At 43.6% G+C, this 27,505-nt stretch overlaps 1 protein-coding gene across 3 annotated transcripts in view; it reads right to left on the bottom strand.

Annotated features, from left to right (window-relative positions):
• Nucleotides 1–25,241, bottom strand: part of MORC3 (MORC family CW-type zinc finger 3) — a 56,528-nt gene extending 31,287 nt beyond the window's left edge. For 2 of the 3 annotated variants that reach the window (XM_031665727.1, XM_031665728.1), the window contains exons 1-8: nucleotides 24,729–25,241; nucleotides 12,144–12,216; nucleotides 8,785–8,917; nucleotides 7,837–8,051; nucleotides 6,545–6,692; nucleotides 4,284–4,431; nucleotides 1,221–1,349; nucleotides 892–1,011 (exon numbers count right to left, since the gene is read on the bottom strand). In XM_031665727.1, the coding sequence (XP_031521587.1) occupies nucleotides 892–1,011; nucleotides 1,221–1,349; nucleotides 4,284–4,431; nucleotides 6,545–6,692; nucleotides 7,837–8,051; nucleotides 8,785–8,917; nucleotides 12,144–12,216; nucleotides 24,729–24,767 (1,005 nt within the window). In that variant the 5' untranslated portion in view covers nucleotides 24,768–25,241. The remainder of the gene's footprint in view (nucleotides 1–891; nucleotides 1,012–1,220; nucleotides 1,350–4,283; nucleotides 4,432–6,544; nucleotides 6,693–7,836; nucleotides 8,052–8,784; nucleotides 8,918–12,143; nucleotides 12,217–24,728) is intronic. The other variant, XM_031665729.1, reaches the window with a different exon arrangement.
• Between the last annotated feature and the right edge of the window lie 2,264 nt (nucleotides 25,242–27,505).

Here is a 27,505-nt window from a genome sequence, read left to right as displayed (position 1 = left end):
AAGGTGCAAGGATCACTTGAACCTGAGAGTCGGAGGTTGCAGTGAGCCAAAATTGTGCCACTGCACTCCAGCCAGGCACAGAGTCTCTCAAAAAATAAAAATAAAGCCGGGCGTGGGGGCTCACGCCTATAATCTCAGCACTTTAGGAGGCCGAGAGGGGTGGATCACCTGAAGTCAGGAGTTTGGGACACGCCTGGCCAACATGGTGAAATCCCGTCTCTACTAAAAACACAAAACAACTGGCTGAGTGCGGTGGCTCACACTTGTAATCCCAGAACTTTGGTAGGCCAAGATGGGCGGATCACCAGGTCAGGAGATCAAGACCATGTTGGCTGACATAGTGAAACCCCGTCTCTACTAAAAATACAAAAATTAGCCAGGCGTGGAGGTACCTGCCTGTAGTCCCAGCTACTTGGAAGGCTGAGGCAGGAGAATTCCTTGAACCTGGAAGACGGAGGCTGCAGTGAGTCAAGATCTCACCACTGCACTCCAGCCTGGGCGACAGAGCGAGACTCTGTCTAAATGAAAAAACAAAACAAAACAAAACAAAAAACAGGCATGGTGGCATGTGCCTGTAGTCCCAGCTACTTGGGAGGCTGAGGCAGCAGAATCGCTTTAACCCAGAAGGTGAACGTGGCAGTGAGTTGAGCCAAGATTGCGCCACTGCACTGAAGCCTGGGCAAGAGTGAGACCCTGTCTAAAAAAAAAAAAAAAAAAAAAAAGAAAAGAAAGTTCAAATACCATACTAATGTTATTTTTTACAAATTTACATTAAAAAGTCATAGGCAAAAAGGTACAATAAAATTATTTAACATTTGACCCAAGAGTGTATATTATCCTAACTTTTGTGGAAAATAAACATTTTCTTTTCAAATAAAAAATAAAGCTTACCCTTAACTGACATCCAACTTTTTCATAAGCTTTGATGAGCCTATTTCTGTGATACATCATTATCCCATAATGATCTTTATTTCTGCAGTTGAATCCAAAGGTAATTCTCACTGTTTTAGACTTAAGATATTAAGGTAAATTTTGAACACAATACCTCACTCAGTTCAAATCATCCTTTCTATTTCATTATTTAATAAGTCCAAAAGCACAAAAGGAGGGCAAAGCTAGAGCAGACTAGAATCCCTATCAGCATATAAGGCGAAAGGGGCAAAAGAGAATACACCTGACTAACATATCTCTATAAGGAATCATAAAAAGAAAAAGGATACTAAAAATTTGGGTCGATAAACATCACGTTCGATGTAGGCAAGACTCTTCGAAACCAGCTGCGTCTTCACTTTCTGTCCACGTAGGATGATCTGCATTCTTGGCTTTAGATATAATATACTGCAATAAGCCTGTAAAATAACATAACAAGAAGTTAGTATCTACAGATTTGCTCACCATTACTTAGACACGGATTTACACAGAAGCTCTCCTATTAACTTGATAAAAGACCAATTGACTCTTCAATAAAATAGACTATAAGGCTGTATGTTATTCTGATTTGGTTGTTTATTAAAAATAAGCTCAATATACCGCAGCCAGTAAAAATGACTTGCAGAATACAATCAACTGATCTACATAGACACTGATATAGTTAATATTACTGAGTGAAAAAGATTACAAAACAGCACATATGGTATGACATTTTAATTTTTAAAAATGTATATATGTACAAAAAAGTACATTTTCTGATTTTTCTGTCAAGTACGGAGGTGGAGGCTGCAGTGAGCCGAGATCACACCACTGCACTCCAGTGTGGGCGACAGAGACAAGACTCACACCTCAAAAAAAAAAAAAAAAGATTCAACACGAAACTAAAACTTAAACATTTCTCTTACTTTTCCTGACCCTTGATTTCAAAAGAAGTGGTGCTTTGTGTCATTTAAAAAACATTGTATTTTGTAGTGTACTAAAACCATACCATCTTCTCTGGCTGCCTCTGAACTTGTTTTGTACTTGAGTAAGACTTTTTCAACACTAGGAACACATTAGGATACATCAAGGAATAGTAAATATCTGCTATTTACTATTACTATTACTAATACTGTAATTGCTAAGACCTTAGCAAAAATTACATGGAAAATCTGTAAATATCAAATACATCCACAACTTGGGATTAGAGAATTATATTAACACAAGAAATAAAGCAAAAAGTGGCCAGGCTAGCTGGCTCAAGCCTGTAATCCCAGAACTTTGGGAGGCCGAGGCAGGTGGATAACGAGGTCAGGAGTTCAAGACAAGCCTGGCTAACATAGTGAAACCCCATCTCTACTAAAAATACAAAAATTGGCCAGGCAGGGTGGCGCATGCTTGTAGTCCTGGCTACACAGGGAGCTGTGCCAGAAGAAGGGCTTGAACCCAGGAGCTGGACGCCATGGTGAGCCAAGATGACGCCATTGCACTCCAGCCTGGGCAACAGAGTGAGACTCTGTCTCAAAAAAAAAAAAAAGAAAGAAAGAAATCAAGCATAAAGTTAGTATCACGTCTTATCAAAACGACTAAAAAACTTTAGGGTGCAGTGGTTCATGCCTGTAATCCCAACACTTAGTGAGGCCGAGGCAGGCAGATCACCTGAGGTCGGGAGTTCGAGACCAGCCTGGCCAACATGGTGAAACCTCGTCTCAACTAAAAATACAAAATTAGCTAGGCATGGTGGCACATGCTTGTAATCCCAGCTACTAGGGAGGCTGAGGCAGGAGAATCGCTTGAACTCGGGAGGCAGAGGTTGTGGTAAGCCAAGATAATGCCATTGTACTTCAGCCCGGGCAACAAGAACAAAACTCTGTCTCAAACAAACAAAAAACCTTGATATTAATTTATCAATATTGTTATATCAAGATATTAATTTCTTCAATCTTTTTTTTTTTTTTTTTTTTAGATGGAGTTTCGTTCTTGTTGCCCAGGCTGGAATGCAATGGTGCAGTCTTGGCTCATCACAACCTCTGCCTCCTAGGTTCAAGACATTCTCCTGCCTCAGCCTCCCGAGCAGCTGGGATTACAGGCTCCTGCCACCATGCCCAGCTAATTTTTCTATTTTTAGTAGAGACAGGGTTTCACCATGTTGGCCAGGCTGGTCTCCAACTCCTGACCTCAGGTGATCCACCCGTTTCTGCCTCCCAAAGTGCTGGGATCATAGGTGTGAGCCACTGTGCTGAGCCAATTTCTTCAATCTTACACAGACACTCATTTTGACCAGGCGCGGTAGCTCATACCTGTAATCCCAGCACTTTGGGAGGCTGAAGCAGATGGATCGCTTGAGACCAGGAGTTTGAGACCAGCCTGGACAACATGGTGAAACACTGTCTCTACCAAAAATAAAAAAAAAAAGCCGGGTGTGGTGGCACACACTTGTAGTCCCAGCTACTCGGGAGGCTGAGGTGGAAGGATTGCTTGGGGCCAGGAGGCAGAGGCTACAATCAGCCAAGATTGCACTGCTGCCCTCCAGCCTGGCTGAGAGAGTGACACCCAAAGACCTAATCTCCAAAAAGAAAAACAACAAAAGCCTCATTTCTAAAAGGAAAATCCTAGAGGCATTTATCACAAAATTATATTAATGTGCCTTATCTATCTATAGTCTATAATTTATTGCTTTAGGAGGACAATTAAGGTACGTATTCTAGAACATGTTAAATTTTTTTGTGTGAGTGACGGAGTCTCACTCTGTCACCCAGGCTAGAGTCCAGTGGCGCAATCTCGGCTCACTGCAACCTCCGCCCCCTCTTGCCCCACCTCCAGGTTCAAGTGATTCTCCTGCTGAGTAGCTGGGATTACAAGTGTCTGCCACCGCGCCCGACTAATTTTTGTATTTTTAGTAGAGACGGGGTTTCAGAATCTTGGCCAGGCTGGTCTTGAACTCCTGACCTTGTGATCCACCCATCTTGGCCTCCCAAAGTGGTGGGATTACAGGTGTGAACCACCACACACAGGCAAATACATCAAATTTAATAAGACTTTGAATTTGTTGTCTGTTGAATTAATTAGTCTGGCCACCATACACTAATTAATATAATAATAATATACTGATTCTAATATGATAATAATGTCAGCATATAGTAAAAACTACAAGCATTGTTAGGCCTGACGACTTTACAATTTAAAAAGGGTTTCTAAGCAAATAAATCAACCAGTGTGCTAATGAAAAGTTTAACTAAGCTGGTTCATGTCTGAGATACTTTCATTCAGAGAGTACTGGCAGCCTTTATATCACAAGTAGGTAACATGAGCTCTCCTAATACTACCATGATTCAATGATTTTCTCATTTCTACAAAGAGAGTTGAATACGTACCCTCAGGGAATAGTCACTCTCAGGGGCAATCTGGTCCATCCTTTCCTGCTTCTTATACCCCTTCTTCCCTGTTATCTCATCTAAATCCTCAGGAATTCTGATATCATATTTATCCTTTTCAAAATCGAACTCCGTTGCATTTTTGTAACTGCAAAAAAAATTTTTTAGAAAGAACCAAAAATTAACTTCACAGCAAGATAAGAAAGCAAACACTGTAAGCCATTAAAAAGGTAAGCAAATAAATAAACCTACACATGGTGCATGTCAGTGGGGGACTGGGGGTGCAAAGGCAAGAGAAAAAAAAAGAAAACGGATCCTGGAAGATGTGGAGAAACTGTATCACTCGTACATTGCTAGTAGGAAAACACTCGGTAAAACAGTCTGGCATTTCTTAGAAAATAAAACTCAAGTACTATATGATACAGCAATTACATGCCGGATATTTATTTCAGAAAAATGAAGACTATATTCCCACAAAACCATGTACACAAATGTTTATAGCTTTATTTGTAATATCCCAAAACTATAAACACAGATGTCTTGAATAGGTAAACACACTGGGTTCCACACATACAATGAAATACTACTCAACATGAAAAAGGTGCAAACTGGCTGGGTGCGGTGGCTCACACCTGTAATCCCAAGCACTTTGGGAGGCTGAGGCGCGTGCATCACCTGAGGTCAGAAGTTCAAGACCAGCCTGGCCAATATGGCAAAACCCTATCTCTACTAAAAATACAAAAATCAGCTGGGCATGATGGCAGGTGCCTATAATCCCAGCTACTCAAGAGGCTGAGGCAGCACAATCACTTGAACCCAGTGGGCGGAGGTTGCAGTGAGCCGAGATGGTGCTACTTCACTCCACCCTGGGGGAAGAGCAAAACTCCACCTCAAAAAAAAGAAAGAAAAGAAAGAAAAGAAAAAGGTCTATACATACAAGAACCTGGAAAACATCAAAAAGTTATGCTAAGTGAAAAAAGTCAATCCCAAAAGGTTTCCATGTTGTTTATGTAATATTCTTAAAATGGCAAAATTATAGAAATAGAGAACAGATTAGAGGTTGCCAGGGATTAAGGAGGGAGAGGGGTTATGAGGGAAGTGGGTATGGCTATAAAAGGGCAACATGAGGGATTCCTGTGATGACTAAAGTGTCCTGCATTCTGACTGTATCAATGTCAAAATCCTGTCGATATCAATAGCACTACTGTACTACAGTTTTGTTAGATGTTACCACCAGGGGAAACTGGATAAAGTGTACATGAGATCTCTGTATTACTTCTTACAACTACACGTGAATCTACAATTATCTCAGAAAGTATAACTGAAAAAAATCCTCCAGGAGAAGGAGGGGTAGGGAAGTGAAAGCATGAAAAATGAATTCAGGTATCAGAATAGCACCAGTTGTTTCAGTTCTTTAGTCTTATCACTACCCTGTGCTTTATTCCTGTGATTCAGTATGTCTTAGATCTTTCAATATTAGACATTAGTCTTAAATTTTAAAATTTATTTGTGAAGGATTTTATCCTCACAAAGATAAAGGATTATAAATTTTAGCAACGCAAAAATTTCACCTATATTACTTTTCTCATCAGGTGTTACATCACTTTTAGCTTTAAGTAATGGACATAATGAAGAAAGATTTATCCTCCTAAATTTGTCTTCTCATTGCTTTTTTTCTCTTTCCTTTTTTTGAGAAGACGGGGTGGAATAAATGAGACATAATGGAGTGCTAACGGAGACTGAATGGCAGGGATAGAAAATTTTATTTTTTTTGGCTGGGTGCAGTGGCTCATGCCTGTGATCCCAGCATTTTGGGAGGCCGAGGCAGGTGGATCACCTGAGGTCAGGAGTTCTAGATCAGCCTGGCCAACATGGAGAAACCCCGTCTCAACTAAAAATACAAAAATTAGCCGGACGTGGTGGCAGGCGCCTGTAATCCCAGCTGCTTGGGGGGGCTGAGGCAGGAAAATCGCTTAAACCTGGGAGGCAGACATTGCAGTGAGCTGAGATCGTGCCATCACACTCCAGCCTGGGGGACAAGGGCGAGACTTCATCTCAAAAAAAATAAATAAAAAAAGAAAGAAAAGAAATTTTTTTTAAACAATATGAAAATATCCTGGGCAAAGACAAATCAGTAACTACACCAAAAAATGAGTACCTTTCCATGTATTTCTACTATGTGTAACAAGAGATGAATGTAGGGACACCACCCTACACAAGCACGTTACTCCCAAACGGTCAACATCTATGTCCACATTTACCTTCTGAGATTCCAAATGATGATCCTTGTCCCCTTCTTGCCCATAATAGCATCAAGTTCTGCCAGTAACTTCTGTTCCGTAGAAAACAGAGAATGTTCCAGAATTGCAGCAAGGCTGGCTTTTGATTCTGCTAAATTAATCATCTGTCGTATATCGTAAGTTAAAGACTCAGATTGCCAACATATTTTTCATAATTACAATATGAAAACCAACTCTGTAAACTTAAATAACAGAAAAACTATTTATACATAGTTTTCCAAGGTTTTTTTTTTTTGAGATAGGGTCTCACTATTGCTCAGGCTAGAGTGCAGTAACATGATCAGGGCTAACTGCAGCCTAGCTGGGACCACAGGCACCCACCACCATGACCGAGTAATTTTAAATTTTGGTAGAAGTCTCCCTATGTTGCCCAGGCTGGTCTGCCGAAATTCTGGACTCAAGCAATCCTTCTGCGTTGGCCTCCCAAAGTGATGGAATTTCACGCATCAGCCACCGAGCTCAGCCTATTTTTCTTTTTTTTTTTTTTTTTTTTTTTTTTTTTTTTTTGAGGCGAGGTCTGGCTGTATCACACCAGGCTGGAGTGCGGGGAGTCGGATCTCAGCTCACTGCAAGCTCCGCCTCCCGGGTTCGCCATTCTCCTGCCTCAGCCTCCCGAGTAGCTGGGACCACAGGCGCCTGCCACCTGCGCCCGGCTAGTTTTTTTGTACTTTTTAGTAGAGGCGGGGTTTCACCCGTGTCAGCCAGGATGGTCTCGATCTCCTGACGTGATCCCGTCTCACGGCACTCCCAAAGTGCTGGGATTACAGGCTTGAGCCACCGCGCCCGGCCTCTCAGCCTATTTTCTAAGTTTTACCATGGCAGTTTGATTTCAAACAAACATCAAGAAGAATAAAAAATGAGCAGGTTATTATTCCTAACTAACTTAATACTTTCCAATATTTCAATGTGTTCATACAAAAGGCATTTTCTTAAAGTTATCCTGCCTTTCGTGGTCACTAGTCAAATTTTCAAGCCAGACCATAAAGTCTTACTAGTCTACAATAACTCTGAACTAAACAGAAGAGGTATAGGAAGTTTAACATAAAATGTTGAGTATTTCCATAGTAGGAGTCCAACAGAGAAGAGAAAGGAACAAACCCTTAGCCTCAGGTGTATGGTAAATGCAGAGGACAGAGGTAAGAAATGGAATAGGTGTTATTCAAAGGAAATAATTTGGAAGAAGGTAAAAATAGGCAATGTTTCCGAATTATTTCTTCAGTTTCTCCACAGCTTTTGCACAACCAAAAGGATATGGTGCTTGTTGAATGCCACTATTGGAACAACAACATGCTCCGCTTTTATGACTTCCAAGTAGGTCTGAGACAAAAGGCCCACACTCATGCTTTCTCCATTTTTGGTAAAAACAATTGCATCTTTACCCAGACGCATAGAACCTGACTTGAAGCCATTCCCATATAATCCAACTGGCACATGACCATTCATGGTGACTTTGTCACTGAAGCCAAAGCTAAGAAGAAAAGAAAGATTTAAAAAAATAAATACCTATCATCAAAAATAAATAAATAAATACCTACAATTTTTTTTTTTAATTCATTAATTGTAATACCAAGTAAAAAGCCTGGGTTCAAATGCTGGCCTCACCCTTCCTAGCTGTATAATCTTGGGCAGATTACTTTTTTGTTGTTGTTGTTGATTTTTTATGTATTGGGCAGATTACTTTTAATGTATCTTGATGTGTTTTCCCAGCTCTGAAATGAAGGAAACCAAATCTACGTCACAGGGGAGAGAAAGGATCACAAGTAGTAACATGGAAACTCATTGCTGGCACACCCTGACTAAACAGCTGAGTATAACCCATGCTCCTGGGACTGTGAGATTTCACCCCATGAATCTCTTCCTCTAAAAATTACTCCCAACAAAGTGGTAAGTTTTATTACAAATACTGGTTAAACCTAATTTACACTAAAGTTATCAGTAATTGATATAAATATACTACAACTCTAAAGGAATGGTGGACTTTTAGGGAGTTGGAGGTAGGGTGGAGTAGGTGATGAGAATGGTGAGGACTGACTAATCAACTACCAGGAGTAGAAAATCATGGGAAGACTCTTAGAGAACAGCTCACACTGTACAAACAGCATTTCATTTCAAAAAACAAAAACCAAGAATAGTCAGTATGGCTCGGGAAACCCTTTATGCAAAAGCAACAATTTTAAGAAGTGTGGCACATTTTTACGTACCTTAGCATTTTATGTAATTTATCAGAAGTCATCCCATTCCCATTGTCAGTGAATGTCAAGCATATATGGTCATTTATTACTGTTTTGTCAATCCATATTTGTTTAGCGTTCACATCAGGATCGTAAGCATTATCTGGGAAACACAAGTTTGAAGAAATTCTGATTTTCCACTTTAAAAAAGAGCAATTAGTTCAGAACAATCCTATAAGAAGCAATAGAAGACTATGTTTTAAGACAACTTTAAAAGCTGCAATTTTTAGCAACTCCTAAGATTTAAGAACTTGAAAATAAACTGCATCCTGGTATATATTAATTGACTATTACAGAATTAACACCTTCCATGTTAAAGAGACAGCAAAGACTGGTACCCAGCACACCAAAGAAGTACAAAGAAGAAAAATCACTACACTGCAGAGATGATTAAAAGAGGGACTAAGGCTGTGTGCGGTGGCTTACGCCTATAATCCGAGCACTTTGGGAGGCTGAGGCTGGCAGATCACCTGAAGTTAGTTAGAGACCAGCCTGGCCAACATGGTGAAACCCCACCTCTACTAAAAATACAAAAATCCGCCAGGCATGGTGGCGCATGCCTGCAGTCCCAGCTAATCCAGAGGCCGAGACAGGAGAATTGCTCGAGCCTGGGAGGCAGAGGTTGCAGTGAGCAGAGATCATGCCACTGCACTCTAGCCCGGGCAACACAGCAAGACTCTGTCTCAAATATATATTAAAAAAAAAAAAAAAAAGGATGACCATGGTGGCTCACGCCTGTAACCCCAGCACTCTGGGAGGCTGAGGTGGGCGGATCACCTGAGGTCAGGAATTTGAGACCAGCCTGGCCGACAGGGTGAAATCCCATCTGTATTTAAAAAAAAAAAAAAAAAAATTAGCCAGGCATGGTAGCTGGCGTCTGTAATCCCAGCTACTCGGGACGCTGAGGCAGGAGAATTTTTTGAACCCAGGAGGCGAGGTTGCAGTGAGCCAAGATAGCGCCATTGCACTCCAGCCTGGGTGACAACAGTGAAATTCCGTCTCAAAAAAGGAAAAAGAAAAAAAAGAGAGAAAAAAAAAAGAGGGACTAACCTGGCTATCATAGGGGAAAAAGATCTGATTGTCAATGGAAGGTACACAATAATCGATGAATAAATGAGAAGGTAGCAACATTTTCTGCTAAGCTACATATAAGGATGGCAGATTCACTTTCTACTATTTCTTTAAATTGTGGCACTTCTCAGTTTCACCAAGTTAAATCAAGTTTCTGGCAGCTTTTACATTATTTCTGTATACCTCTCCATTTAACATCCTTGTTTAACATACTCATTTCTCTCAGAATAGGTGTACAAAGAAATATATTAAAAAATAAAAACTAGGGCTGGGCGCAGTGGCTCATGCCTGTAATCCCAGCACTTTGGGAGGAGCAGGTAGGTGGATCACCTGAGGTCAGGAGTTTGAGACTAGTCTGACCAAAAGGGTGAAACCCTCTCTCTACTAAAAATACAAAAATTAGCCGGGAGTGATGGTGGGCGCCTGTAGTCCCAGTTACTCGGGAGGCTGAGGGACAAGTGCTTGAACCCAGGAGGTAGAGGAGGTTCCGTGAGCCGAGACTGAGCCACTGCACTCCAGCCTGGGTGACACAGCAAGACTCTGTCTCAAAAACAAACAAAAAAAAAGTTTCTTCTTTTTATTTTTTCTTCCATCTAAGATAGAACTCTTCCTTGATAAAAATTCTAAAATATATCTAAGAATTCCTAAGAATACAATTTCCCTTTATTATCTGTTTCTTAAACATATGCCTAAATTTTTCAACTAGGCATATGTTTGTGTGCATGACTTTTTCTTTTCCTTTTTGTTGGAGACAGGGTCTTATGTAGCCCAGGCTGGAGCAAGACTTACTCCACTGCAGCCTTGACTTCCTTGGCTCAAGTGATCCTCCTACCTCAGATTCCCGAGGAAGTAGGACTACATGCATGCACTACCACCCTGGCGAATCTCTGTATTTTTTGTAGAGATGGGGTCCCCACTATGTTTCTCAGGGTGGTCCCCAACTCCTGGGCTCATGTGATCCTCCTGCCTTAGCCTCCCAAAGTGTTGGGATTACAGGTGTGAACAACTGTGAGCCCAGCCTATGCATGAATTTTTCCCAAGAAAAAAATCATGACCCATAAATGCAAATCTGACTGCAACCTTGCTGCTTTCTCATGTTCATTGAAATGCTGTTAAAATACAATCCTAAACCTTAAACTTCCCATTTATTGAAAGAGGCAAGAATGTATCACAAATCTAACACAATACTAATCCTCCTACTGATACCAGAAAAACGAATCCATGCTGTATGTTACACATACTTTTGTGCTACTAATAAACATAATTCTGCCAGACACTGTGGTGCACACTTGTAATCCCAGATACTCCTGAGGCTGAGGTGGGAGGATCGCCTGAGCCCAGGAGTTTTACACCAGCCTGGACAACATGGTGAGATCTCATCTCAAAATAAACTCCTTACAATTCTGTTTACTTTTATAACAAAAATAAAAATATTTTCAATATAAACACTTGAGGAACTTAGCAAAGTAAATCCTAAAAACTATGAAATCCTTGGGTAGTATTAAAGAGAAAGCTGAACAGTGACTAACCTGACATCCATGTGAATAGCTGTTATGCTATGTAATTTTTATCATTAATGTTATCATTCAAGGTATTTGCTTTTGTTTTTTTTCTTGCTCTGTCGCCTGCCCAGGTTGGAATGCAATAGCACAATCACGGCTCATTGCAGCCTCAACTTCCTGGGCTCACGTGATCCTCCCACCTCAGCCTCCTGAGTAGCTGAGACCACAGGCATGCACCATCATACCCAGCTGAGTTTTAAATATTTTTGTAATGACTGGATCTCACTATGTTGCCCAGATTGGTCTTGAACTCCTAGCCTCAAGTGCCTGGCCAACACACTTTTTTTTTTTTTAAAGGACACTTGTACTTAAGTTTTCAATAAAAGGTTTTTAAAATTACAATTGTAGGCCATGAGCGGTGGCTCATGCCTACAATCCCAGCACTTTGGGAGGCTGATGTGGATGGATCACGGTCAGGAAATCGAGACCATCCTGGTTAACACAGTGAAACTCCATCTCTACTAAAAAAATACAAAAAAATTAGCCAGGCATGGTGGCAGGCGCCTGCAGTCCCAGTTACTCAGGAGGCTGAGGCAGGAGAATGGAGTGAACCCGGGAGGCGGAGCTTGCAGTGAGCCAAGATCGCGGCACTGCACTCCAGCCTGGGCGACACAGCGAGACTCCGTCTCAAAAAAAAAAACAAAAAAAACTACAATTGTAAGCAACAAATGGTATATAAAATGTCAAACTACATACCTATTAATTCAGCAACTGCACTGAATGGCCAGGTGTGACTAGTAGAATTTGTATGTAAAAACTTCGGGCAAAGCTGAAACAAACAAAAGGTTCATGTAAATTAATTCAGGTCTTACTTTTGAAAATAAAAACCAGTATTTTTATCCCCATGTTAAACAACATTGAGACCAAACAAAAGGGACTTAGCTGCTTGTTCCAGGATACATCTGGAAGATACAATCTAGAATATTCGATTCTTGGGAGATAACATTGGGAACCAACTAAACAGCTTACTCACCAAGACTTGGTACAAAACACTGCCCTCTTTAAGTCTACAATGTCATAATTGTCCAATCCCAAATAGGGACCTACCTTGCCAAGACCTACCTTAAAATGATCCAGCCAAGGCCCTAAAATCCTATAAACACCATTTCCTAATTTCTCTATTTTGAGACACAACTAAGACTTTGTCAAGGAGGCATTTTCTCCTACGTGTATCAGGCCTAATAAACTTAACTTGGCTTGATCAATAAGCTTTTCTGGCACTGTGACTTGATTATTTACTCCAAGTTCATTATAGCTGAACTTGTAGCAGTGGAGTAGTATACAACTACAAACTCTTCAAAGAATTCAGAGTTCCAATTGTTGGCCGGGCACGGTGGCTCACACCTGTAATCCCAGCACTTTGGGAGGCTGAGGTGGGCGGATCACGAGGTCAGGAAATCGAGATCATCCTGGCTAACGTGGTGAAACCTGTCTCTACTAAAAATACAAAAAAAAATTAGCCGGGCTTGGTGGCAGGCGCCTATAATCCCAGTTACTCAGGAGGCTGAGGCAGGAGAATGGCGCGAACCCAAGAGGCGGAGCTTGCAGTGAGCTGAGATCGCACCACTGCACTCCAGCCTGGGTGACAGAGCGAGACTCCATCTCAAAAAAAAAAAAAAGGGTTCCAATTGTTAAACTAAACTTGGCCCGAGAATGCCTCCATACTCCAGTCAGTATATAAGGAATTACAACCTAACAGTATGAAAACTAACTGAATGCCTAACAGGAGAATTTGTACTCCAGTAACAAACATCTGCGTCTCAGTCAATTACAGAAGCCCATCTTCAGACAATCACAGGTCACCAGGTGATTTAAATAAGGCAAAATGCCAAGCTGCAACCAATTAAACTATTTCTGTACTTTACTTTTGTTTTGTCCATAAATATTGCCTGATCACGTTGCAGGTCAGAGTGCTTAGAACCTGTTCTGGTTCTGAAGCCTGTCCTATTTTTTTCTGAGACAGAATTGTGCTCTGTCACTCAGGCTGTAGTGCAGTGGCACAATCTCGGCGGACTGCAACCTCCGCCTCCTGGGTTCAAGTGATTCTCTTGCCTCAGACTCCCGAGTAGCTGGAATTACAGATGTGCACAACCACACATGGCTAATTCTTTGTATTTTTAGTAGAGATGGGGTTTCGCCATGTTGACCAGGCTGGTCTCGAACTCCTGGCCTCAAGTGATTCACCCACTTTGGTTTCCCAAAGTGCTGGGATTACAGGTGTAAGCCACCGCACCCAGCCTTAGTTTTTTAGAGACAGAGTCAGTCTCTGCTGCCCAGGCTGCAGTGCAGTAGTGTAATCATAGCTCACTGCAGCCTTGAACTTCTGAGTTCAAGTGATTCTCCTCCCTCAGCCTCCCGAGTAGCTGGGACCACAGGCATGCACCTCTATGCCTGGCTAACTTTACACTATTTTATAGAGACAGGAGTCTCACTACGTTGCCCGGACTGGTCTCCAACTCCTGGCCTCAAGTGATCCTCCCACATCAGCCTCCCAAAGTACTGGGATTGCAGTAGTGGGCCACTATGCCCAATACTGAATCATTCTTAGCTCAATAAAACTTTAACTTGTGTAAGGTTTTTCGTTTGAACACAATGCAACAAATTTGCATTGAGTCTTAATTCCCAAAGCTTTATGTCAGATTTTACTCACAATTCATTATGGAAGAATATGCCAGTCAACCTCATGCTATTGGGAATTCTCTAAATTCCTGAATAGTGCTATGTACAAGTGTATAAAAACACACATGTAGTTCTTTTTTTTTTTTTTCTGAGACAGATTCTCACTGTCGCCCAGGCTGGAGTGCAGTGTTGTGATCTAGGCTCACTGCAAGCTCCGTCTCCCAGATTTATTTACACCATTATCCTGCCTCAGCCTCCTGAGCTGAGGACTACAGGCGCCCGCCACCACGCTCAGCTAATTCTTGTATTTTCAGTAGAGACAGGGTTTCACCGTGTTAGCCAGGATGATCTCGATCTCCTGACCACGTGATCCACCCGCCTCGGCCTCCCAAAGTGCCAGGATTACAGGCGTGAGCCACTGTACCTGGCCAAAAACACACAAGTAGTTTTAAAAGGCAGAGCCTTAAAAATTTCAGTATCCAGAGAATTTTCATGCAATTTTTTTGTTCATTCTGAACAGATTCTCTCCTAATTAGGGGAAAAAAGGTGGAAAGCACTTTGCAGTGTGAAGAGCCCTAAAAAGATGATTAGACTGTAGATCAAGCCAACTACATCTGTAGTTTCCAGGTGCTGCCACAAGGTGTCAGAAAGGTCTACTTTTCCTCTGTCCACACTTGCTTCTGGACAATTCCCAAACCTTATTTACCATTAAGTTGAAGCACACAAGTGAGAAACAGTATCCTGAAGAAGACTGTTCAAACTAGTATACATGCAATTCAGACTTTCTCTGGCAGACATCATATAATACAGCATACATCCATGAAATATGGAGTATAGGTAACTCAGACTTTCTAAAGCACACATCACAAACAGTTCTTAATGAAACTAAATTTCCAGCTCTTCAACTTGCACAAGAAGTCTTTTCTCAAAACTGAGGCATCAGGAAAACCTTCCTGTCCCACCTCCTCCCCTGTACAAATATCATTCTACCATTGATAAAAGAATGATACACTCCTCCCCCAATCTACATCTTAACCATGGGGCATGGCCCTGGGGTGTAAAACCTCTGCCTACTGTCGACGAAAAAGAGTCAAACTTTGTAAAATATTTGAAGACATTTATTCTGACCCAAATATGAGTGACCATGGCCCATGACACAGCCCTCAGGTGGTCCTGAGAACATGTGCCCAAGGTGGTCGGGGTACAGCCTGGTTTTACATATTTTAGGGTGGTATGGGATATCAATGAAACACGTTTAAGATGTATATTGGTTTGGTTCAGAAAGGCAAGACAAGTCAAAGTGGGGACTTCCAGGCTCTAGGTAAATTTAAACATTTTCTGGTTGATGATTGGTTGAGTTTGTCTAAGGACCTGGGATCAACAGACAGGAAATGTTTGGGTTAAGACAAAGGATTGTGGAGACCAAAGTTTCACTATGCAGAAGAAGCTCTTAGCTAGCAGGCTTAAGACAGAAGAGGCTGTAAAATGTTTTCTTATGAGACTGAAAAGGGTGCCTGACTCTTAGTTTGATTATCTCCCGGATCTGGAAACAAAAAAAAAAAAAACGGAATGGCCAGGTGCGGTGGCTCAGGACGGGTCTGGCGGATCACACCTGTAATCCTAGCACTTTGGGAGGCCGAGGCTGGTGGATCACATGAGGTCAGCAGTTCAACACCAGCCTAACCAACACGATGAAACTCCACCTTTACTAAAAATACAAAATTAGCCGGGCCTGGTGGCTCATGCCTGTAATCTCACCTACTTGGGAGACTAAGGCAGGAGAACTGCTTGAACCCAGAAGGAGGAGGTTACAGTGAGCTGAGATTGGGTCACTGCACTCCAGCATGGGCAACAAGAGCGAAACTACATCTCAAAAACAACAACAAAAAAAAGAAAGAAAAAGAAAAAAAAAGGGAAAAGGGGATTCTCTACACAACGTACATTTTTTTCCACAAGAGACAAACTTTGTAGGGCAACTTCAAGATATGACAAAGAAATCGATTTCTTTCCTTGTTATGTGATGTTACACCAGAGAGTAATGAAGCAGGTCTGATCCCAACTTTCTGTCATGGCCTGAACTAGTCTTTCAGATTAAATGTTTTGAGTGCTCTGGCTGAGAAGGAAGTCCACTCAGATGGCTGGAAGAGCCTTAGAATTTTATTTTTGGTTTATACTACCAAACAAGAAGAAAATTATTAGTCAACTACCATAAACCCTTAGAGCTTCCTGTAATTCATAAATTGGGTGTTCATATGATTCCTTCTTTATGTTTGATAATGTGCTATAATGCTCACAAAACTCAAAAAAACACTGATTCATTGTAAACCAAGCCTGTCTAGCCCTCAGCCCGCGGGATGCACGTGGCTCAGGACAGCTTTGAATGCAGCCCAACACAAACTTGTAAACTTTCTTTTTTTTTTTTTGAGATGGAGTCTCGCGCTCTGTTGCCCAGGCTGGAGTGCAATGGCACGATCTCGGCTCACTGCAACCTCTGCCTCCCGGGTTCAAGCGATTCTCCTGCCACAGCTTCCCAAGTAGCTGGGATTACAGACACCTGCCACCACGCCCAGCTAATTTTTTTGTATTTTTGGTAGAGACGGGATTTCACCATGCTGGCCGGGCTGGCCTCAAACTCCCAACCTCAGGCGATCCGCCCACCTCGACCTCCCAAAGTGCTGGGATTACAGGCATGAGCCACTGTGCCCGGCCTGTAAACTTTCTTAAAACATTATGAAGTTTCTTTCGTGATTTTTTTTTTTTTTTTGGTAGCTCATCAGCTATCATTACAATTTTTTTTAACCTCATCAGCTATTGTTAGTGTATTTTATGTGTGTGGCCCAAGACAATTATTCTTCCAATGTGGCCCAGGGAGGCTAAAAGTTACAATGTAAAGGATATTACAGGCTGGGCCCAGTGGTTCATGCCTGTAATCCCAGCACTTTGGGAGGTTGAGGCAAGTGGATCACCTGAGGTCAGGAGTATGAGACCAGCCTTGTCAACATGGTGAAACCCTATCTCTATTAAAAATACAAAAAATTGGCCAGGTGCGGTGGCTCATGCCTGTAATCCCAACACTTTGGGAGACCGAGGTGAGTAGATCACCTAAAGTCAGGAGTTCGAGACCAGCCTGGCCAACATGGCGAAACTTCATCTCTACTAAAAATACAAAAAATAGCCAGGTGTGATGGTGTGCACCTTTGTCCCAGCTACTGGGGAGGGTGAGGTGGAAGAATCACTTGAATCCAGTAGGTGGAGGCTGCAGTGAACTGAGATCGCATCACTGCACTCCAGCCTGGGCGACAGAGGTGGGGGACTCCATCTCCAAAAAAAAAAGAAGTCAGCTAATTAGCATAAACTCAGATGTGCTTAAAAAAAAAGGGCGGGGGCTTATTACTATAAATAACAAAAGATGTTCTTCTCATGGTTATCAGGAAATACCAAAGATTTCAAGAGCTCCAGTGCCAAGAACTAGGACAAAAACAAATATACTTTTTGATCATATCAACTTTATATAAATGTGAAATTAAAAATAGAGGAAGGCAGCTGGGTGTAGTGGCTCACACCTATAATCCCAGGACTTTGGGAGGCCGAGGCGGGTGGATCACTTGACATCAGGTGTTCAAGACCAGCCTGGCCAACATGGTGAAACCCCGCCTCTACTAAAAATACAAAAATTAGCTAGGCACAGTGGCACACACCTGTAATCCTAGCTACTTGGGAGGCTGAGGCACAAGAATCGCTTAAACCTGGGAAGCAGAGGTAGGAGTGAGCTGAGATCGTGTCACTGCACTCCAGCCTGGGCGACAGAGTGAGACTCATCTCAACAACAACAAAAAAATTTAAATTTATAACGTTGTCTTCTGACATACAATAAAATATTAACCTTAAGCAAAGAAGGAAATCCTAAGGCACACTACAACATGGATGAACCGTGAAGACATTAATGAAATAATGCAGTCGGCCGGGTGCGGTGGCTCAAGCCTGTAATCCCAGCACTTTGGGAGGCCGAGACGGGCGGATCACGAGGTCAGGAGATCGAGACCATCCTGGCTAATACGGTTAAACCCCGTCTCTACTAAAAAAAAAAAAAAAATACAAAAATTAGCCGGGCACGGTGGCGGGCGCCTGTAGTCCCAGCTACACGGGAGGCTGAGGCAGGAGAATGGCGTGAACCCGGGAGGCGGAGCTTGCAGTGAGCTGAGATCTGGCCACTGCACTCCAGCCTGGGCGACAGAGCGAGACTCTGTCTCAAAAAAAAAAAAAAAAGAAAGAAGGCAGTCACAAGTCAAATACTGTATAATTCCACTGATATGAGTACAGCAGTCTGCCTTTATCCTCTGACTCAGAGAATGCATTCTAAGACCCTCAGTGGATTCCTAAAACTGCAGATGGTACCAAACCATATATACGATTTGTCCCTGTACATACTTATGATAGAGTTCAATTTATAAATAAGGCACAGTAAGAATTTAACATTGTATTATTTATTTATATAGAGATGGAGTCTTGCTCTGTTGTCCAGGCTGGAGTCCAGTGGCGTGGCTCACTGCAACCTTCGTCTTCAGGTTCAAGCAATTTTCCTGCCTCAGTCTCCTGAGTAGCTGGGACCACAGGTGTGTGCCACCATGCCCAGCTAATTTTTTCGGATTTTTGGTAAAGTTGGGGTTTCACCATTTGTCCAGGCTGGTCTCAAACTCCTGATCTCAAGTGATGTGCCCGCCTCAGTCTCCCAAAGCTGGGATTACAGGCATGAGCCACCGAGCCTGGCCAAATTAACAATAATTTATTCTGTTTTATTTTTTTGAGAAGTTTCGCTCTCGTCACCCAGGCTAGAATGCAATGGCAAGATCTCAGCTCACTGCAACTTCCACCTCTCGGGTTCAAGCGATTCTCCCGCCTCAGCCTCCCGAGTAGCCGGGATTACAGGCACCCGCCACCACGCCCAGGTAATTTTTGTATTTTCAGTAGAGACAGGGTTTTACCACATTGGCCAGGCTGGTCTCGAACTCCTGACCTCAAGTGATCCCCCTGCCTTGGTCTCCCAAAGTGCTGAGGTGTGCGTCACTGCGCCCAGCCAAATTAACAACAATTTCATAATAAAATAAAATGACACAACGACAGCGAATCTGATAACTCACAGCTACTAAGTGACTAATAGGTTGGCAGCACATATCCACAGTGCAGATATAATGGACAAAGGGATGATTCACATGCCAGGCACTACTCAGATGGGGGCACAGTTTAGAATTTATGAACTGTTTCTACAATTTTCCATTTAATACTTTCGGACCATGGTTGACTTTGGGTAACTGAAACTGAAGAAAGCAAAACTGCAGATAAGTGGGGACTACTGTAGTCAAATTCCTAGACAGAAAGTAGAATGGTGTTTGTCAGGTGCTGGAGAAGTGACTATTTAATGGGTACAGGGTTTTAGTTTCACAACAAGAAGAGCTCTGGAGAGACTGATCATTACACAACAATGTGAATGTACTTAGTAGTACTGAACTGAAACTTTAAAATGGTTAGCATGATGAATTGTATGCTACATGTGTTTTATTACAATAATAAACAAATAAACAGCAAGTTAGCAAACTGAACAATGTGATATGCCTTTCTTCCTTTCATGCCAATTTCCAAGAGCTAGCAGCCAGGATTATGCCATGGCAGGAGACTACATACAGTAGAATTCCTCCTTGGGAAGCTGATTTCTAAAAGTTCTATTTGGTTCCTTAACAATTGCGCCTGGCCTTTCTGGATAGCATCTTGGTTTTTTTTGTTCTCGTTTTTTAAAATTACTTTTTAAGATTTTCAGTTTTTAAAAATATACTTATCTTATTGTCCAACAGTTCCCATTTTTTACAGTCTACAGACACCAACGTAAAGCACCCCCAACAAAATGACTCCTTCCTATGTGATCACCCAACAGTGAAACCCACCAAACTAGCTCTATTCACATATGAAAATCTTGCAGTCAGTTTTTAGTGTCTCACTTAAAAATGTGAGAAGGCTGCCAGGTGCGGTGGCTCACGCCTGTAATCCCAGCACTTTGGGAGGCCGAGGCGGGTGGATCACTTGAGGTCAGGAATTCAAGACTAGCCGGGCCAACACGGTAAAACCTCGTCTCTATTAAAAATACAAAAAATTAGCCAGGCATGGTGGCACATGTCTGTAATCCCAGCTACTTGGGAGGCTGAGGCAAGAGAACTGCTTGAACATGGGAGGTGGAGGCTGCAGTGAGCTGAGATCGTGCCACCACACTCCAGCCTGGGCAACAAGAGTGAAACTCTGTCTTAAAAAAAAAAAAAAAAGTGAGAAGGCTGTTTCCAGACATTTGAGAGTGTTTAAAATTAGAAACCAAAAACAATACACAGTAAAAGAAACATGAATAGAGATAATGCAGTGAGCAAAAGAAAACTTCAAAAATACTACGGTTAGGCCAGGCACGGTGGCTCATGCCTATAATCCCAGCACTTTGGGAGGCCGAGGCAGGTGGATCACGAGGTCAGGAGATCGAGACCATCCTGGCTAACACGGTGAAATCCCCGTCTCTACTAAAAATACAAAAAATTAGCCGGGCGTGGTGGCAGGCGCCTGTGGTCCCAGCCACTCGGGAGGCTGAGGCAGGAGAATGGCGTGAACCTAGGAGGCGGAGCTTGCAGTGAGACGAGATTGTGTCACTGCACTCCAGCCTGGGGGACAGATGGAGACTCATCTCAGAAAAAAAAATAATAATGATAATACAGTTAATGTATCTAGCAATAAGAATGAACATTTTGTCCAGGGAGAATTCAAAAAGACATTAAAAAACTAAGACATTATTTGTAACAATTAAAAGCGTTGTGGCTGGGAGTAGGCTCAGGCTTGTCATCCCAGCACTTTGGGAGGTTGGGGTGGGCAGATCACCTGAGGTTGGGAGTTCAAGACCAGCCTGACCAACATTGGAGAAACGCCGTCTCTACTAAAAACACAAAATCAGCCGGACGTGGTGGTATATGCCTGCAATCCCAGCTACTTGGGAGGCTGAGGCGGGAGAATCGCTTGGACCCGGTAGGCAGAGGTTGGGTAGGCAGAGGTTGCGGTGAGCCTTGCACTTCAGTCTGGACAACAAGAAAGAAACTCCATCTCAAAAACAAACAAACAACAAACAAGAAAAACACTACAATAGCACGAGAGGAGATAAGTGGAGGAAATCCCGCAAGAGGAAAAACAATGAGAAGACAGTAAACAAAAAAGAGGAAGAAAATTGGTGGGAAGAAAATTGTCAAAATAAATAAGAACATTTTCCAGATGTTAAGGACTTGAGCTTCCAGGCTAAGTGCCCAATAAAATGCACAGCCTCTATTAAACAATCAAGCACATTTTTAAAATTCGGAAAGAATTTCCAATCCAGAATGCAAATCTAGCCAAATTATAATTCAAGAAAGAGCAAGGGTAGCATGAATGTATTTTCCAGAAATGACAAAATTTTTTTCTTCCCATGAACCCTTTTTTCAGGAAGCTACACCTGTTTCTGGAAATGGTTTTATTGTTAGTGGTGGATATTGTCCACCACTAACAGTAACAAAAATAGCAAACACTATTGTGCACGTACAGCCCTTTTATTTATCTATTTGCTCATGTAATTTTTAAAACAACACTTTGAAGTGGGTAAGATTATTATTGCCATCATTCAGATTGGAAACTCTGGCACAAAGAGGTTAAATGACTTGGCCAAGGACACACATCTGGTTATGAGTCAGGAATTGAACCGGAGAGAGTAGGCTTCAGAATGTCAGCCACTAAGCTACATATCAGACAGAAGGATATGTGAGATGGAGACACATGAAAAGAGGAAGGAAATTTCCAGACAGATGTTAAAGGGAAGTCCCCAAATTACGACTGAGCCGATGACTCCCAACTGACTTCCAAATGACAAAACACTGGGTGTGTCTGAATCCATCTGGAAAAGAGCTCCCAGTTCTCTGGATGTCTGGATGATCAGTACAGAGAAAAACTAAACAAACAAAATATAAATCAATTAACTTCAGGGAAAACGAAAGGTTTGTATAAGAAAGAAAATGCAATCATACTATACACTGGTTAGCTCATTTGCAAGAGTAATAACAAACCATATAGTAATTCAACCAAAAAAAGTGATAAAAGCATTGAAGTATGGGAGGTGGTGACGAGTGTGCATCAGCTAAATCCACAGTAGGATTTCTGAAAAAAATCAACAACAAAAACCAAAGTATATGCATCTCACTTCACTAGAATTACAGGCGTAAAAAGCAAAAAATTTAAAAACTTTTTGTCACTCTGCATTTCATCCTGGTATCTCTGACCTCCTAAATGACTGTTTAAAACGTGTATACATTGGGCCGGGCACAATTTGAGACCAGCCTGGCCAACATGGTGAAACCCTATATATACTAAAAATACCAAAATTAGCGGGTGTGGTGGCCCACGTGTGTAAACACAGCTACTCAGGAGGCTGAGGCAGGAGAAGTGCTTGAATCCAGGAGGTGGAGGTTGCAGTGAACCGAGATCGAGATCGTGTCACTGCACTGCAGCCTGGAGACAGAGTGAAACTCTAGCCCCCCCCCCCCCCCCCAAAAAAAGTGTATACACTAAGGGTTCACCCTTTGTGCCTTTAAAATGTAGGACTTTTGACAAATGCATAAGCTCATTAACTTGTATCTCTATTAATGCACGCATTTGAGAACTATAAGCAAATAATGTTTATGGCTATATTCCAATAAAATTTTATGGGAACTGAAATTTGTATTTCGCATTATTTTTTACCTCACTAAACATTCTTCTTTCCTCAACCGTTTACAAATGTATAAATCACTCTTAGCCTTCAGGCCATATAAAAACAGGTGCTGGGCTGGATTTGGCCCATGAGCTGTAGTTTGCCAACTCCTGACCTAAAGCAAAAGCAAAGAGGCTGCAGATGGGAGATTTCTGTCAGTAAGGTTCCCAACAGCCCATATTACCCACAAAACAAAGACCCAGCACATGGACAGCAGCAACATCCAGAGGGCCCGCTAACAATGCTGGTGTCTAAACGCTGTTTGACCATTATCTCTGCTTCCTTTCTCCCCTCAATCTTGAAGAGCCAGAGTCTACAAGAGTCCCGGGGCCGGGAAGGGAGAAGAGAATCAAAGGACAGAAACAGGAAATCAACTCACTGCATTTCTCCCCTACAGGTTTCTGGGACTGAACAAGACTCAACCTCGAGAGGGGAAGGAGAGAGAAGCCGGGAAAGAAGAGAGGGGGAAAAGGGAGAGAGAGAGAATAGAGATTTTGAATTAGATAAGGCCAGACTTTACAATACCTTAAGCTAATGGGAAAGCGTTAGTCAACCCAGATTCACACAAGTGGGGAATAATTAATGTTTACAGCCAATGGTTAAAAAAAAAAAAAAAGAATAAAATTGTCCTCTATTTTCAAATTACCAAAGCCTAGCTGGCTCAATAAGCCAGTTACATAACGAAAGGATGGACCTTTATCTAGAATACGTAAAGAACTCTTACAAATCAATAAAGATCCTCCCAAAAGAAAAATAGAAAATGGGCAAAGGATATGAATAGGCAATTCAAAAAAAAACCAAAACAAAAAACCACAAAGACATGCGAAGAGCTCAACCACACAAAATAGTCAAGGAAATGCAAGTAAAAGCAGATATCATTTCACAAAGATCGGACTAGAAAAAATTTAAAGTCCGTCAAAACCAGGCGTTAGAATCTGCCTAAACGAATGAAAGAAGTCGCAGAGTAATGCACCAATTATTCTCTACGTGTTCGTACCCCAGCAGTCACTATCCATTCGAATGTTAAAATTAGTGGCACTAGGGCAGTCATTCTTCGGCAAGAGTCAACAACCTCCAGAAAAGAGGAACGTTTCAGCATAACAACAATTGCGCTCACAAGGAAGTAAAGTTTTTTAGGATAATCAGGTGGGGAAGCCACGCCCACATTTCCTGGACGTGAGATTTCAAGTTATCTTGTGTGACCGCTCCCTACGATTTAAGATACATGAAATGTTCGCAGGGTTTCCAAGAACTCGAAACGCCCCAAAACAGACGCAACGTGGGATAGAGGAGAGCTCGAGCTCGGCGATCTAGGGTCTGGGCCCCAGGGCTTCCACTGCCAAGGAAGCTGCGGGCACTGACAGGTATCAGGCACACTCATCCCGACTCTACCCGCCCGCGGGCAGGCCCGGAGCCCAGTCCCCGCCCCCGGGAGGTCGAGGCCGCCGGCGTTTCTGGACGCGGAACCCGCTCCTTTCCCACCACGGCGCCCAGCGGACAGAAAAGTCAGGGGCGCCGCGGCCCCGGGAGCAGTCCGGTCTCCCGCCGAGGCCTCGCCCGCGGACGACAGCTGCGGGTAGACTAGAAGGGAGCTGGGAGGAGGGCCGCGACCCTGGCCCTCCCCGAAGCAAAACAGAAACACAATGCAGAGGCGACGGAACGCAGCCCGTCCCGCGCCGCCCCAGCCCGACCCGCAGCCGAGCCGCTCCGCCGACGGGAGCGAGATGGCCGCCCCCTCCCCTGACCCCGCCGCAGCCCCCGCCGCCTCGCCGGCCCCACAAGCCGCCACCGCCCACTGCCGGCCCACCCTCGCTTGCCCGCCTGCCGGCCCTCCTGGGATACGGCCCGCTCCACCCCTCGCGGCTGCTCACCGCGCTGAGGCGTATCCCGCGGGGTGGCTGCGCCGCCATCTTGAGCTAGCTACAAAGCCAGGACCGGCCTCCGCCGCAACCCGACTGGGCGGCGGCGGAACGACTGTGGAGCCCTTGGGTCCCGCCCACTTCCGGGGAGGGGCTCGCATCTGGCCCCTCCCACCCACTTCCGCCTCCAGGCAATGCCGAATTGGGAGCTTCGGGAAGGAAGGTGAATTGGCTGGCTGGTTAAAGCAGGGTACACTGGGAGCTGAGCTTCGAGCGCGGGGCCCTGCGGGCCTAGGGCGCATGCGCGAGGCGCGGCGGGCACGTACCCGTCTCCACGCCCAGCTGGACCTCGAGACTCGGGGATCTAGCTTCTGAAGCCTGGCGCAAGGTGCGGTACACCCGAGACAGGTGAACTCCAGTCACTTGACCTGGTAGGATGTGAATTTTTGTGCTGAAAAAAGCCATTGCATATCCTCTAGTGTTCATGTGAAACCTTAACGAAATAAAGACAGACATTAATGGAGACTCTTTGGATTTGCCCTGAAAATTATCAGCCTAACTCATGATTTAAAAAAAAAAAAGAGTTCTAGGGCCGGGCGCGGTGGCTCACGCCTGTAATCCCAGCACTTTGGGAGGGCAAGGCGGGCGGATCACCTGAGGTCAGAAGTTGGAGACCAGCCTGACCAACATGAAGAAACCCCATCTCTATTAAAAATATAAAATTAGCCGGGCGTGGTGGCGCATGCCTGTGATCCCAGCTACTCGGGAGGCAGAGGCAGGAGAATGTTTGAACCCAGGAGGCGGAGGTTACAATGAGCCGAGATTGCACCATTGCACTCCAGCCTGGGCAACAAGAGTGAAACTCCGTCTCAAAATAAATAAATAAGAGTCCTAAAGGCATAAGGCCAGTCGCAGTGGCTCACGCCTATAATCCCAACACATTGGGAGGTCAAGGCTGGGGGTTCACTTGATAGGGTTCAAAACCAGCCTGGCCAACATGGTGAAACCCCATCTCTACTAAAAATACAAAAATTAGCTGGGCATGGTGGTGGGCGCCCGTAATCCCAGCTACTAGGGAGGCTGAGGCAGGAGAATTGTGTGAACCCAGGACAGAGAGGTTGCAGTGAGCCCAGGTCGCGCCACTGTACTCCAGCCTGGGCGACAGAGCGAGACTGTCTCAAAAAAATTATTTATTTTTAAAAAGAGAAATTGGCTGGGTGCAGTGGCTCATGCCTGTAATCTCAGCACTTTGAGAGGCTAAATTGCGAGGATCTCTTGAACACAGGAGTTCGAGACGAGCCTGGGCAACACGAGGAGACCTCATCTTTACAAAAAAAAAAAAAAAATTGAATTAGCTGGCAGGGTGTGGTGGCTCACACATGTAATCCCAGCACTTTGGGAGGCTAAGGTGGGCAGATCACTTGAGGTCGGGAGTTTGAGACCAGCCTGACCAACATAGAGAAACCCTGTCTCTACTAAAAATACAAAATTAGCCAGGCATGGTGGCACATGCGTATAGTCCCGGCTACTGGGGAGGCTGAGGCAGGAGAATCTCTTGAACCCAGGAGGCGGAGGTTGCGGTGAGCTGAGATCACGCCACTGCACTCCAGCCTGGGCAACAAGAGCGGAACTCCATCTCAAAAAAAAAATTAATTAATTAACTGTGCTTGGTGGTGTATGCCTATGGTCCCAGTTACTTGGGAGGCTGAGGTCAGGACGACTACTTGACCTGGGGAGGCTGAGGCTGTAATGAGCCATGATCTCACCACTGAGATCATGTGAGCAGTGATCAGTCTGAGCAGCAAAGTGAGACTCTGTCTCAAAAAGCAAACAGAAACAAAAGAGAAAGGAATTTTTTTTCTTTCTAGAGACCTGTTGCTCATGCTGTAGTATAGTGGCACAATCATAGCTCGCTGCAACCTTGAACTCTTGGGTTCAAGCAATCCTCCCGCCTTAGTCTCCCAAGTAGTTGAGACGACAGGTGTGTACCACCACACTTGGCTGATTTTTAAAATATTTTCTATAGAGAAAGGGGTCTTGCTGTGTTGCCCATGCTGGCCTTAAACTCCTGTGTTCAAGCGATCCACCTTCTTTGGCCTCCCAAAGTGCTGGAATTACAACCGTGAGCCACCGTGCCTGACCAAGGAAGTAAGTAACCAGGATAGAGAGGAATTTACAAAGAATTCAGAGGGACAGCATTCCAGGGAGACACCACTCTGCAATTCCAGAGAAACAGCAGCAGAGGACTAGAGATTTGGAAAGGGCTGCTCATGTTTGAGGAACTGAAATGGGACAAGTGTAATTAGAGCCTGGCATTGGAGGCAGAGTGCAGTAGGATAGTGATGAATTGATGACATAACCTATTGTACAACAGACTGGTCTGCACAACCTGTTGTACAATAGAATATGTCTTCAAATTTTCCTAAGGTTCAGAGGATTCTGGAAAGATACTGTGGGGGCATGGTTTTTGAGCCACCCCAAAAATACCACTACATAAATCCCTCCATAAACACACATAGAGGGCTGGGCGTCATGTCTCAAGCCTGTAACCTCAGCACTTTGGGAGGCTGAGATGGGCAGATCACTCAAGCCCAAGAGACCAGCCTGGGCAACAACGCGAGACCCCATCTCTACAAAAAAATATATAAAAATGTTCCTGGCATGGTTGTGCACCCCTGTAGTCCTAGCTCCTCAGGAGGCTGAGGTGGGAGGATCCCTTGAGCCTAGGAGGTTGAGGCTGCAGTGAACTGAGAACACATCACTGCACTCCAGGTAGGATGACAGAGGGA

This window comes from Papio anubis, chromosome 4, assembly GCF_008728515.1.
Source record: "Papio anubis isolate 15944 chromosome 4, Panubis1.0, whole genome shotgun sequence".
In the NCBI taxonomy this organism is placed as follows: domain Eukaryota; kingdom Metazoa; phylum Chordata; class Mammalia; order Primates; family Cercopithecidae; genus Papio; species Papio anubis.
This window is presented reverse-complemented; position numbering and strand designations above follow the sequence as displayed.